This window comes from Mandrillus leucophaeus, unplaced genomic scaffold (assembly GCF_000951045.1).
Source record: "Mandrillus leucophaeus isolate KB7577 unplaced genomic scaffold, Mleu.le_1.0 Scaffold98, whole genome shotgun sequence".
Taxonomy (NCBI): domain Eukaryota; kingdom Metazoa; phylum Chordata; class Mammalia; order Primates; family Cercopithecidae; genus Mandrillus; species Mandrillus leucophaeus.
Window position 1 is genome coordinate 407,107 of NW_012110696.1, and position 13,954 is coordinate 421,060.

General features: G+C 47.3%; 1 protein-coding gene across 6 annotated transcripts in view; it reads right to left on the bottom strand.

The window, feature by feature from the left end:
• FAM193A (family with sequence similarity 193, member A) overlaps positions 1 to 13,954 on the bottom strand; it is a 281,515-nt gene that overhangs the window by 36,400 nt on the left and 231,161 nt on the right. For 5 of the 6 annotated variants that reach the window (XM_011970845.1, XM_011970848.1, XM_011970849.1 and 2 more), the window contains 4 exons: positions 12,994 to 13,297; positions 11,749 to 11,932; positions 10,296 to 10,526; positions 6,394 to 7,252 (listed from right to left, as the gene is read on the bottom strand). In XM_011970845.1, the coding sequence (XP_011826235.1) occupies positions 6,394 to 7,252; positions 10,296 to 10,526; positions 11,749 to 11,932; positions 12,994 to 13,297 (1,578 nt within the window). Of the gene's footprint in view, positions 1 to 5,117; positions 5,143 to 6,393; positions 7,253 to 10,295; positions 10,527 to 11,748; positions 11,933 to 12,993; positions 13,298 to 13,954 lie in introns of all 6 variants that reach the window. The other variant, XM_011970846.1, reaches the window with a different exon arrangement.

The window sequence follows — 13,954 nt, forward strand, 5'->3', positions numbered from 1 at the left end:
TCCCTAAATTAACGCACAAGTACAATGCAACTCCAATAAAGATACCAACCAGTTTTGCTTTTCTGTGGGGGGAGATAGAGTCTCACTCTTGCCCTGGCTGGAGTGCAGTGGAGCAACCTTGGTTCACTGCAACCTCTGGATCCCGGGTTCAAGCAATTCTCCCGTCTCAGTCTCCCAAGTAGCTGGGACCACAGGCGCTCGCCACCACGCCTGGCTAATTTTTTGATCTTTAGCAGAGACGGTGTTTCACCGTCTCATTGGCCAGGCTGATCTCCAACTCCTGACCTGAGGTGATCCGTCCACCCAGGCCTCCCAAAGTGCTGGGATTACAGGTGTGAGTCACCACACCCAGCCCCAACAAGTCTTTTTTTAAAATGGAGCCAGGCACATTGACGCTAAAGTTCATATGGAAATACAAACAAGAAATAGCCTGGGAAATACTGAGCTGGAAAAGCTATTAGGAGAGAATAGCCCTACAAGATATTAAAACATGTAGAGCCTCTAAAAATAACTAAATGTAATAATGACACAAGTAAACAGAGAGGAAAGGAAGAGAAATTCCAGAAACAGACCCAAGTGAATATTGAAATTTACTGTAGGACAGGCCGGGAACGGTGGCTCACGCCTGCAATCCCAGGACTTTGGGAGGCCAAGGCAGGCAGATCACCTGAGATTGGGAATTTGAGACCAGCCTGACCAACAAGGAGAAACCCCGTTTCTACTAAAAATACAAAATTAGCCAGGCGTGGTGGTGCATGGCTGTAATCCCAGCTACTTGGGAGGTAGAGGCAGGAGAATTGCTTGAACCCAGGAGGCAGAGGTTGCAGTGAGCTGAGATCATGCCGCTGTAGTCCAGCCTGGGCAAAAGGAGTGAAACTCTGTCTCAAAAAGGGAAAGGGAAAGGGAAAAAGAAAGGGAAAGGGAAAGGGAAGGAAAGGAAAGGAAAGGAAAGGAAGGAATTTATTGTAAGACAAAGGTGGCATCTTGAATCACTGGAACAAGATGATTTTATCATTTTTTTTTGTTTTTGTAGAAACAAGGTCTCACTATAGACCAGTCTGGAGTGCAATGGCACAATTATAGCTCACTGTAATCTCAAACTCCTGGGCTCAAGTGATCCTCCTGCCTCAGCCTTCCAAGTGGTTGAGATTACTGGTGTGCACCACCATGCCCTGCTGTTTTTAAAAAAAATATCTGTAGAGATGGGGTCTCACTATGTTGCCCAGGCTAGTCTCAAACTCCTGGGCTCAAGTGATCCTCCTGCTTTGGCCCTCCAAAGTGCTGGGATCACAGGCATGAGCCATCACCCTCACACCTGGTCCAGGATGAACTTTATAATAACTGGTGCTAAGGCCGGGCATGGTGGCTCACGTTCTGTAATCCCAGCACTGTGGGAGGCTGAGGCAGGAAGATTGCTTTAGCCCAGGAGTTAGAGCCAGCTAAGGCAATGTAGTAAGACCCTGTTTTTACTAAAAGAAGGAAAAAAAAAAAAATTTGCCAACATGGTGGCACAAGCCTGTAGTCCCAGCTACTCAGGAGGCTGAGGCGGGAGAATCACTTGAACCCAGGAGTTCAAGGCTGCAGTGAGCTATGACCACACCACCACACTCTAGCCTTGGTGAGAGAGCGAGACCCTATACCCCCCCCCGCCAAAAAAGAATAAATAATAATAATGTGCTGGGACAACTCGTTAACCATTTGGAAAAAGAGAAATTGGATCCATATTTCACACCACACAGAAGAAAAATTTCCAAACATATTAGGGATATAAATGAAAAAAAAATGAAACTACACAGATACTGGAAGGCAGCATGGGTGTGTTCCTCTTTAACCACAATGTTAGGGTAAAGCTTTCTAACAATTATTCAAAATCCAGAGGCAATAACAAATCAAGAAGCTGACCACATAAAAGGAAGAACATTTCCTGACTGAACAGCAAACATAAAGTCAAAGACAACTTAGGAACTGAGAGAGAACGTCTGCAGCATACACTGCATGAGTGAAAGGTCAATGTCCCTACCGTATAAAAAATTCTTAAATACCAAAGGGAAAAGGCCAAAAACCGAGTAAGAAATGAGAAATAGATATGAAAAGAAAATTCATACACACAAAAAGAAATAGACCTTAATAATATTGACCTCATTGTAATTACAGAAAAATGCAAATGAAAACTACACTGAGGGCTCACTGCAGCTAATGGATTGGCAAAAGTTAAAAAGCCTGACAACATACTCTGTAAGCAAGGCTGTGGCCAAACAGGCACTCAGATGCTGCTGGTGGGTGGGCTGACTGGAAGGTTTGGAGAACTTGGACGTAGCTAGCAAAAAAACTATGAAAGCACTTACCTTTTTAAAAATTTTTATTTTATTTTGTTTTAGAGATAGGGTCTTGCTCTGTCGCCCAGACTGGAATGCAGTGGCGTGATCTTGACTCACTGCAACTTCCGTCTCCTGGGCTCAGGTGATCCTCCTGCATCGGCGTCTCCAGTAGCTGAGACTATAGGTGAGCACCACCACACCCGACTAATTTTTGTATTTTTAGTAGAGACAGGGTTCTTTCCACATGTTGGCCAGGCTGGCCTCGAACTTCTGACCTCAAGTGATCTGCCTGCCTTGGCCTCTCAAACTGCTGGGATTATGGATATGAGCCACCGTGCCCAGCCTTAAATTTTTTTTTTTCTTTGAGACAGAGTCTCATTCTGTTGCCAGGCTGGAGTGCACTGGTGTGATCTTGGCTCACTGCAACCTCTACCTCCCCGGTTCAAGTGATTATCCTGCCTCAACCTCCCAAGTAGCTGGGATTATAGGCATGAGCCACCATGCCCACCTAATTTTTGTATTTTTAGTAGAGAAGGGGTTTCATGTTGGCCAGCATGGTCTCGATCTCCTGACCTCGTGATCCGCCCACCCCAGCCTCCCAACGTGTTGGGATAACAGGAGTGAGCCACTGTGCCCGGCTGCTTTAAATTTTTTTTTAAGAGACAGGGTCTCACTCTGTCACCCAGGCTGGAGTGCAGTGGTGCAATCATGACTCACTGCAGCCTCAAACTCCTGGGCTCGAGTGATTCTCCTGCCTCAGCCTACCGAGTAGCTGGGACTACAGGCGTGCGTCACCACGCTCAGCTAAGTGTCTTTTTTTTTTTTTTTTTTTTTAAAGTAGAGACGGGGTCTTGCTATTTTGCCCAGGCTGGTCTTAAATTCCCGATCTCAGGTAATCTTTCTGCCTTGGCTTCCCAAAGTATTGGGATTACAGGCATGAGCCACCACACAGGGAACACACTTACCTTTTGACCCAGCCCTCTCCCTTCTGGGAAAATGCTCCAAGGAAGCACCTCCAAACAATATGGAAATACATATGCACACAAGTACTCACTGTAGCACTGGGTGTAATGATTAAAACAAAGCACTGAGGCCAGGCACGGTGGCTCATACCTGTAGTCCCAGGTCACTTGAGGTCAGGAGTTCAAGGCCAGTCTGGCCAACATGGTGAAACCTCATCTCTATTAAAAATACAAAAATAAGCCGGGTATGGTGGCACCTGCCTGTAATTTCGGCTACTTGGGAGGCTGAGGGAACTGCTTCAACCTAGGGGGTGGAGGATGCAGTGAGCCAAGATTGTGCCACTGCACTCCAGCCTAGATGACAGAGTGAGACTCCACCTCAAAACAGAAACAAAAACAAAAAACCAAAGCATTAGAAACAACCTAAATGCTCGCACACAGAGGAGTGACTGAAGAAATCACAGTACACTTTAAATGGAGTACTGCGTAGCTGTAGAAAGAATGAGGACAATCTCTATGAACTGATGTGCAGTGATTCCCAGAATATATTAAGTAGAAAAAAATCCAAAACTCAATATTAAATCTGTAATATACTACCTTTTACGTAAAAAAGAAAAGCAAATAAGAAACTGATTAGTTACTTACAGGGAGTAGGTAAAAAAAAAAAAGAGGGATTGGGTAGGGGAGAAAACAAAATGGAATACAAATGGAAAAATGCAATCAGATATGTTTTAAATGAGTAGCATAATTGTACTAAAGGTGCAAAGAACTAATTTAAGCCATTTGTAAATTCAGTGTTATCACCACACCCTGAGTTAGCTAAAGACACAAAGAACTGAACAAATACCAAAAGCATGCCCAGAGTTTCCCATCAGGGTCAAGGCAGGCACTTCTGAACCCTTTACCTGTGTTGTAGGACTCGGCAAGTCAGTAAAGGCACCGTGGATGATGGGGTCCAGGTTCTTACTATCTAAGGAGTTACAAAGGTGGGCGGGGGAAGGGAGAACACCTGCTGTAGCACAGGAGTGGGGCTGGGATATCTGTGGGAACGCACGGCCTGTACATAGCAATTAGATAAAATAGACATCTCTGTGTGTGTAGGTGGCAGGTGCTCATGTGCACACGCTCACACCCCTACTCCTCCCGCTCTGCTGACTGAGAGGGCCTAGAAGCAATGCTATATGGCAGTGTCCAGGTCTGGGTTTCTGAACACCACTGTTCAAGAAAGAATAGGGCTCCTTGGAGAAACGGCTGGTTCAGGGCTGGGAGAGAGAAGACATGAGATGAGCCCAGAGCATCGAACCATGACAGAAAGTATAAAGTGCTTAAAGGCTGGTAGGGCCACCTCAAACCATCTAAGGAAAAAGCCATTCCGAGGGTCTCCCACTGACCGAATCTCAGACAATCAGAACAGCAACATAAATAGCGTTTGTAAAAGATTCTAATCTATAGCATCAAGTAAAAATTCGTGGATCCATCCTGATATAACTAAATGGAAAAAAAAAAACAAAACATGGGGTTGGAAAGCTCTTCCTACAGTTGAATGGCAGGTAACAAATACAGAAAGAATAATATTAGAAAAATCACCATTGGGGGCGGTGGCTCACGCCTGTAATCCTGGCACTTTGGGAGGCTGAGGCGGGCGGACCACCTGAGGTCGGGAGTTTGAGACCAGCCTGACCAACATGGTGAAATCCCACCTCTACTACACAAAATTAGCCGGGTGTGGTGGTGCATGCCTGTAATCCCATTTACTCAAGAGGCTAAGGCAGGAGAATCGCTTGAACCCGGGAGGTGGGAGTTGTGGTGAGCTAAGATCACGCCATTACACTCCAGCCTGGGCAACAAGAGCGAAACTCCATCTCAAAAAAAAAAAAAAAAATCACCATATGACAACACAGTAATAAACATTTCAGGCAAGAATAATTAATGGATGCTACAACTAGTTGGTGAATGTTCAATAAAAACGGGATACTCGTCTCCCCATAAGACACTTACTAATTATCAAAGGAGAAATACTAACTTGACCGTAGTGAAAATGGGCAGACCAGCTCAACCCAGGATCAGAGTTCCCGTCCCCAGTGAAGGGACAGACACCATCATCCACTCCTGGTGGGATACACCAGCAGGGACTGGTCACATCAATGGTGTTGCTGCCCAAAACATGGAATCTGAATCTGACGGGAAGACATGGGACATATACCCTGACCAAGGGTTACTCTAAAAAAATAAATGGGTTGCACTCTTCAAAAAAGTCAAGGTCATGAAAAACAGAGAAACCGATCCAAAGGAAAGGAAACTAAAGAGATATGACAGGGGATCCTGGACTGGATCCCACGTCAGGAGAAACAACAGAGCTTTTTTTTTTTTGCTATAAAGGATGTTAAAGGGACAACTGGAGAAACATGAGTAAGGTCTACCATTAGAGAATAGCACTGGATCAGTGTCAACTTCTTCATTTTGATCACTGTACTGTGGTTTTATGTGTCCAAGTGTCCTTATCTTGCGGAAATATACACAGAAGTATTTTAGATTAAAGGGGTGTCATGTATGAAGTGACTCGCATTCTGTCCAGAAAAATAAGAGAGAGAGGGAGAGAGAATGACGAAGCAAACATGGGAAATACTGATGTTGGGGAACTACAGTTGGGGAACTGGAGGGGGTAGAAATCCTCTACTTTATTTTTTATTTTTTTTTTTGAGATGGAGTCTCCCTCTGTCACCCGGCTGGAGTGCAATGGCCCGATCTTGGCTCACTGCAACCTCTGCCTCCTGGGTTCAAGCGATTCTCCTGCCTCAGCCTCCCCGAGTAGCTGGGACTACAGGCACGCCACCAAGCCCAGCTAATTTTTTTGGGTATTTTTAGTAGAGACAGGGTTTCACAGGGCCAGGCTGGTCTCGAACTCTTGACCTCTGGTGATCTGCCCACCTTGGCCTCCCACAGTGCTGGGATTACAGGTGCAAGCCACCATGCCCGGCCCCTCTACGCTCTTTTCTACAGGAGGGAGGCCACATGGTGAGAGCACGCCAAACCCGGTGTTTTCCCATACTAGCACATCACACGTGGAAAACCAGGCACCGCTCAGAAATACCTTCCCGCTATTCTGTATTTACCAATTGAATTGTTGACTCTGTCTCCTTTCTTCTTCTTATTTTTCTTGTTCTTGCCCTTTGGCTGAGGGGACTCTGCCAGCACCAGCTTGTTGTTCTGATGCTCGCTGGGAGAGGTGGGCTCCATAGGGGTTGGGTTTGACTTTTCTTCCTTGATGTGGTTCAGCTGCTTTTTGTTATTGTTATTACTGTTGACTTTTCTCTCCTCTCTTTTCTGCTCTGTGATGGATGTGAGATCAACCACCTTAGCCTTTGACTCAGTCTGGGCCCGAGGCTTGGGCTGCCCCTCTGTGGCCTTGGGCGGCTCCGTGGGCCTCCTTGCTGGCTCGCTGCTGGCCTTGCTGGTCTGCCTCAGCTTCTGCTTGCCATTTCCCTCTTTATGGTGCTGCATGATGTCAAAGAAAAAAGAGAGTGGCTCATGCTGCTTCCCATTCACCTCCTTGGGGAGGAGAAATTTGGAGTCTCTGGTGATGACGGGGTCTGCAGCATCCCCCTCAGCCCCTAGCCCTGGCCTGGGCTCTGAGTGGTTCATATGCCTGGAGGGGGACTGAGAAGAGGTTTCTGGTGCTTCAGTTTGCTCTAGTGAGCCATTGTGGATGTTTTCAGAGTTAGGGACAGACTCTGTTGCTGCCTGGAAATTTCCAGTGAGCATGTCCAACTTGGGGCAGTCTTTACTTGGCCTCTCCTTCTTCTTCTTTTTTACAGCTCTTAGCTTCTGAAGCTCCTGAAGCCGCTGAAACTCCTCCTTGAAACGCTCCTCCTCTTCTTCCTCCTCCTCCTCCTCCCGCCGCCTCTGCTCCTCCTGGAGGTGCAGGTGCTCCCGGGCCCTGGCCTCTGCTTCCAGGCGAGCTTTCTCCTCCAGCTGCCAATGCGAAAAGAAGGCAGTTTAAGACTACAGTGAGTGCTAAAACTTAAATCATGCAGAAAAACTAAGATAATTTTAAAAACGAATCACATATGGAACATAAACTCTGAAGAGGCTGTAATACATCAGAACTTAACACACACCCACCTCCAATTCTCTTACTCTACAGGACTGTTAAACTTCATCTATTTACTAAAGTATATGCTTACTTTTTTGGGTGGGGGGGTGGTAGTTAACAAAAAATTCCCCATAGCCTTTGACCTGGTGCTAAACACAGTAACCAAGGGCAAAGCAGCTGCAAAGCACACATCCAGGGAGCCAGCTACCCCTTCACAGGTGCGGCAGGGCATCATGCTGCCTGGAGGAATGGATGATGTAACCAATACCACAGCCTGCCTGGGCAGTACTGAGGCTGCACACGTGCCGCCAGAACTCTGGCCACCTTTCCAGGCGAAGGCTAATGCATTCACCTGAACAGGGAATGTAAGAAATGTGTAGCGGCTCACACCTGTGATCCTAGGAGTTCGAAAGCAGCCTGGGCAACACGGCAAAACCCTCTCTCTACAAAAAGTATCAAAATTAGCTGGATGTGGTGGCGTACGACTGTGGTCCCAGCTATTTGGGAAGCTGAGGTGAGAATCGCTTGAAGCCAGGAGGTCGAGGCTGCAATGAGCTGTGATGGCACCACAAAAAGAAATGTGTAGTAAAAGAAACAGAAATTCCTTCTTCCCACCCTAGCAGATAAACAAAAGTGCCCTATATTTTCACTAGTGGGACAGAGCAAATGACTCACTGTCCAAATTGATGGAAAATTAATTTTCATCCCAAGTGAAGACTGCCTTTGAGTAGTGATGTATACATACATCCTCCAGGGGCACAAATGGAAACTGTTCTTTGTGTTCAGAAAGCAGATGGGAGTCATCAGTGTCAGGAGCACAGCTCCATCCACCACCAACCTTTAGAAATGCTGGGGCTTATGAGAAACTCTGGCAAAAGCATTTCTCCTAGAGAAACAGAAAAGTACTCCCCAAGTGTAAATTATTTTTCACAATATTATTAACAGGAAAATTACCTTTTGAAAAACTTAAAAATTATGATACAAATTTAACATTGGTATGTTACTAAAAATTTCATTTGACAATTCAAGTAAAAATTATTTAACATCCTTCTCCATGTGTATGTCAGGAGCAGCACCCAGCAGCCACCTCATGGTGGGTCCTACAGTCCAATGTCTGGAGTGAGTTGCGGAGCTGCACTGCAGAAGTGGAGAGACTGACTCCATCAGGACACTTGCTGGCACACACTGGCCAGCTGGCGTCCTCTCAGAGCCGATCTAAATCCAACATGGGTGTCTTGTCAATATGTGGACCAATAACAAGCACGTGAGGGCAGGTGCCCTGGTCTTTAGCAGGGTGGCTGCCCCAGCACAGGCCTCCGGGTTGGACCTGCTACGGGACAGAACAGGTGAACTACTGCCGTCCCTTCAACAAGCAGCCAGCCAGTGAGCCTCAACACACATCTGTGAGCTGCTCTGTAAAACGGGGGCGGTGTAGAAAGCACCAGGAGGCGGTCCCTCGAGGTGGGACTGGTTGCTGAGCAGGGCCTATGACATCAGCCTCTAAGGATCAGCTGGGCCTCAAGTCTGGATCCAGACCACTTGCAAGGTCAGAGGGCAAGAGCCTGGGATGGAGAGTACCCTGAAAACTCAGGAAGGGGTCCCAGAGGCCTCCAGTGAATCTCAATGGGAGGTCTCAGAGCCTTGGACCACCGTGGGGGCCCCTGATGCTGGACACTCCTGAATGGAGGACACACTATGTTCTCCCCACTCCAGCAGTCTCCAGTCTTCTGGGGCACAGAACAAGGCTTCTCCCCTAAAGCCTCCCAATCAGGCCCAATAATCAGTCTAAACCTATTTCAGGACTGCGAGGCATGAGCAGAGTTCTTGAGGGTAGAGCAATCACAACAGCTAAGATAGAAGTAACAACACAGGACATCGCGCCCACCCTCTGGTCCACTGTGGGATCGTCCTCTTCCTCACCTCTCTGCCTGACCATGCCGCGGACAGAAACCTGGCCTCTTCCCAAGACAACTGTCCTACTGTCAGAACCCCAGGAACCTACAAGTTCCCTCTGCATGCAGCCCACATCTGCTCACTGAGGTCTGGCTCTTGGAGCCTGACATTTTTAGGGAGCTGAAACCAGAAGGCTCTTTGGAACTGCTCCAGCATAGGGGCATTTAGAAAATCCTCCAAGAGAAAAGGGTTTTTTTTTTTTTTTCTTTTGAGACACTCTCACTGTCACCCAGGCTGGAGTGCAGTAGCATAATCTTGGCTCACTAAAACCTCCACCTCCGAGGTTCAAGCGATCCTCTCACCTGAGTCTCCTGAGTAGCTGGGACTACAGGCGTATACCACCATTCCTGGCTAATTATTTTTTTCTATTTGACATTTGCTTGTGACACACCATGCCCTCTGGAAAGGAGAGAACTGCTCATGCCTTCCCATGAAGACTTATTTTCCTCCCCTCTAATCAATGCCATGTACTGGTCTTCATCTGGAACAGCAGTGGGACAAGAGGAGCATGGGGGACATGCTCAGACCTGAGTCCAGAAGACTTCCCTGTGCCAAGTGCCCCGCCCCAGTCTCATATCAAAGACACTTCTTCACCCACAGGCCCCAAAAGCCCACCTGGGCTTCTTCTACCATCTCTACAGTTGAGGGCTCCTTTCTTGGAAAAGAAGGTTCTCCAACAGATAAAGCTGGAGTGTCTGCTGCTGCCCTCATGACAGCCAGCACAAGAACAAACCCATTCTACAAAAGGGGAAGTAATTTCCTGAAAACACAAACAAAGTGAAGTTTTTTACCAGTCTCCAGTTCAGGCCACCAGCGACAGGCTGGCTCTCGGAGCAATGTTGTGGGCAAGTAAACTCACGTCAGAGCCCCAACCTTCTGTAGCTCAGCCCTGCCTGGAGACTGGTACTGCACAGCACCCTCAAATGCCCTCAGACCTGGCACCTCCAGGTGCTGAGACCTGTCACTTGCCTTCCTTTGCTTATGCCTTGCCCGCTTTGCTGCACGTGTGCTGCTCACTGGTTTGGTTTCAGAGCTGTTTATAAACTGCAATAAATCCTCCACCCTCCGATGGTCAACGACGCTTTCCCTTTCTGAGATCTGATCCATTTTTTTAGGTTGCTCTTCTTTCCTCTTGGTCAGCCGTAAGCGAAGCTTTTCCCTCATTTCTGCGTAATTTCTACTTGTTGGTGCAGCTGGAGGCTGAGAAAAACAACAGTTACGCTTAAGTTTTAAAAATTTTGAATGTAATAAATTTCAGACCACACCTCCAAAAATAAACTGTTTTATTATTCAAGTAGTATATATTTGTTGTGAAAAATAAGGAAATAAAACCAGCAGAAAAAAAGAAAAACCTATCAGCAAGTCATCCAAAAGTGGTATTTTGATACCTATCCTCAAATTTTACATATTCATGAAAAACCTGGTAAAACATGTACAGCTATGCACATAAGTGAATTTTTAAACTAAAAAGGAAACAATTACAAATTCTGATTAATATACTTTATTTATTTATTTATTTACTTATTTTCGAGACAGGGTCTTGCTCTGTCACCCAGGCCGGAGTGCAGTGGTGCGATCATAGCTCACTGCAGCCTTGGTCTCTGGGCTCAAGCAAAGCAGCCATGTACCGTCACACCCACAGCTAATTTTCTTCATTTTTTGTAGAGAAAGGGTCTCACGGTGTCGCCCAAGCTGGTCAATTCCTGGGCTCAAGAGATCCTCCTCCCTTGGCCTCCCAAAGTGCTGGTATTACAAGCATGAGCCACCGTGCTTGGCCTCTACTTGTTATTTAATATGGTGTGAATATCTTTTCATGTCAATAAATGTGTCTGTAGTATCTTTCCATCCATTTGTAGGTTTCCTTTTTGGTGCCAAAAACAAAAAAAACCTGCCCTGAATCCTACTGCCAAATTTCTTACTATAAAAATATGTGCACATTTTAGGAAATGCAAACAGAGCTAAAGCAGAAAAAGAACAACTATAAGCCCCTGCTATTCCTACCACCCATCCCTCTTAAACTGCGGGTGATAACTGGTTGTATAAATTAAATCACAGCTCTGGAAAGACGGACAAGTACGTGTGTGTACCAATGCCCTCTGTATTCAAGCAAGAGAAATCCAACTGCACACACACAACGCTGCTGTCACTGGCCACAATGTTCCACCATATGGATACACCATGGTTAACAACCTCCTACCAATGGGTATTCAGTAGGAATACTGCACCCCTGATTTACCGATTACCTTAAAAACCACAAACAAAATGCAAAAATGAAGCAAAAAATCATTATGGCTAAATCTTTGGGCAAATATTTTTCTTTGCTTCTTTACGATGGATATATCCTAGAGGTGCAGAATTTCTGCAGAGGAGCCCGTGTGCTGCACACTTCCCACATCATGACGTGCTGACCTCACGCACTCACCCCGCCGTGCCCAAAGAATTCGCAGTAGCAGCAGTCGCAGTACTTGCCCTCCTTCTGGTTGGTGGAGGTTGAGGTGCTGGAGCTGTGCTCAGAGCAGCTGTCCTCATCTGCACTCTCGTCCCCATCATCTTGCTGTGGGTCGTAGACACCATTCTCGCAGCGGTGCCCTTCGCAGTCAGGGTCACTGCAAAATTGCACACAAGCTCATCGGCAAGTGGCCGGCCCCGGGAGGCAATGACTCCCATTGTTGCGCATGACCACCCACTGTCCTGCCCATTTCACAGACAAGAGGCAGCACAGAGGATGCATAGCCCCAAGGTTCCTAGGGAGTCATACACATGCACCAAAGACGTTGGCCAGGGGCTCACGTGGGAGGCATGGCGCACGCATGCAGGCGGTCCCTCAAAGCGCTCATACAGCGCCACTGAACAGGAACACGCAGTCTCTCCAATGACTCCTTCTAAGACTGTCCCTGCCACCACAGCTTCCATACTAAGGGGGAGAAGGGGTATAGCTTCAAATGGGAGAGTTCAAAGGTAACAGAAATTGTCTTAAAAGGAAAGTCTGGCCGGGTGCAGGGGCTCACGTCTGTACTCCCAGCACTCTGTGAGGCCGAGGAAGGTGGATCCCCTGAGGTCAGGAGTTCGAGATCAGCCTGGCCAACATGGTGAAACCCGTCTCTACTAAAAATACAAAAATTAGCCAGGCATGGTGGCGTATGCCTGTAGTCTCACTACTTGGGAGGCTGAGGCAGGAGAATCGCTTGAACCCAGGAGATGGAGGTTGCAGTGCACTGAGATTCCACCACTGCACTTCAGCCTGGACGACAGAGCAAGACTCTGTCTCAAAAACAAAACAAAACAAAAACCTGTTGAGTGTTTGTCGTATTGTGTTTTTACTATACACATTTCATTCATTTTCTTCTGATTCCACCCTAGGTATAACAAATACAACTTATACAACAAATAACAAACAATGTACGCCCCCGATGCTGTCAGTGTTTAGGGGTAACTGGCCTACCTTCCCATGGCAGCCCACTGCCCCTGCTCTTCTGTCTGCAGAAGTAGAGGCTGAGATGGGAGCCCCTCCACACTTGGCCTCTGCTGGGGACATCCTTGCATTCCCTCAGCATTTCACTAGGCTTTTCAACTGCATGGTCCCGGGGACGTTTCTGTAGCTGTGCTAGTGCAGTGTAACATCCATTTTCCAAAGTGCTCCCATGTCCCCAATCAGGACTTGGCTCACCTGCAGACACTTGGAGGGGCGCTAATGGAGCCATCTGTGGCCGGGGGCAGGGGTGCAGGACAGAAACTCTTGCGTGTGTCCACAAACCCGGGAGTTGTGGTTGCTGTTTTGGGGAATGATGGGGCTGCAAGATTTGCAAGGTGAGGTGTGGAAGCAGGTGAAAGAGCGGCAGGTGAGAGCGCGGCAGGTGAGAGTGCAGCAGGCGAGAGCGCTGGGAGGGGGGCCAAGCCCGTGGGGCTGTTCCTCGGGGCGGCTGGAGCCGAGTGTCTGTGGTCCTCCTTGCTGATGCCATGGAACACGTCACCTGCATTTAGAGAAGTGAGAGTCACTGCCAAGTTTTTGTTTCAAAAATGTTCAAACCTGCAGAAAATCTGAAAGAACACACAGAGTACCCATTCATCCTTCACCTTGCTTCATCATTACGACCTAATATTCTGTCCTGTTTATAAACTTTATTTCTTACATGCACACACACTTTTCGGCTGAATGTCTGCAAATTGCACTCGCCTCTAAAACACTTCGGCATGAGCTCCTCAGAACATCGACAGTTTGCTTTTTCAAAAAAAACTTCTTGGCTGGGTGCGGTGGTTCACGCCTGTAATCCCAGCACTTTGGGAGGCCAAGGCCGGCGGATCACGAGGTCAGGAGATCGAGACCAGCCTGATTAACTCAGTGAAACCTTGTCTGTACTAGAAGCAGAAAAAATTAGCCGGGCATGGTGGCACGTACCTGTAGTCCCAGCTATTCGGGAGGCTGAGGCAGGAGGATCACAGATCACACCACTGCACTCCAGCAGCCTGGGCGACAGAGCCAGACTCCATCTCAAAGGAAAAAAAAAAAAATCACCTTTTTCTTTTTTAAGAGACAAGGTCTCACTATGTTGTCCAGGCTGGTGTTGAACCCCTGGGCTCAAGCGATCCTCTCATCAGGGCCGCCTAAAGTCCTGGGACTACAGGTGTGA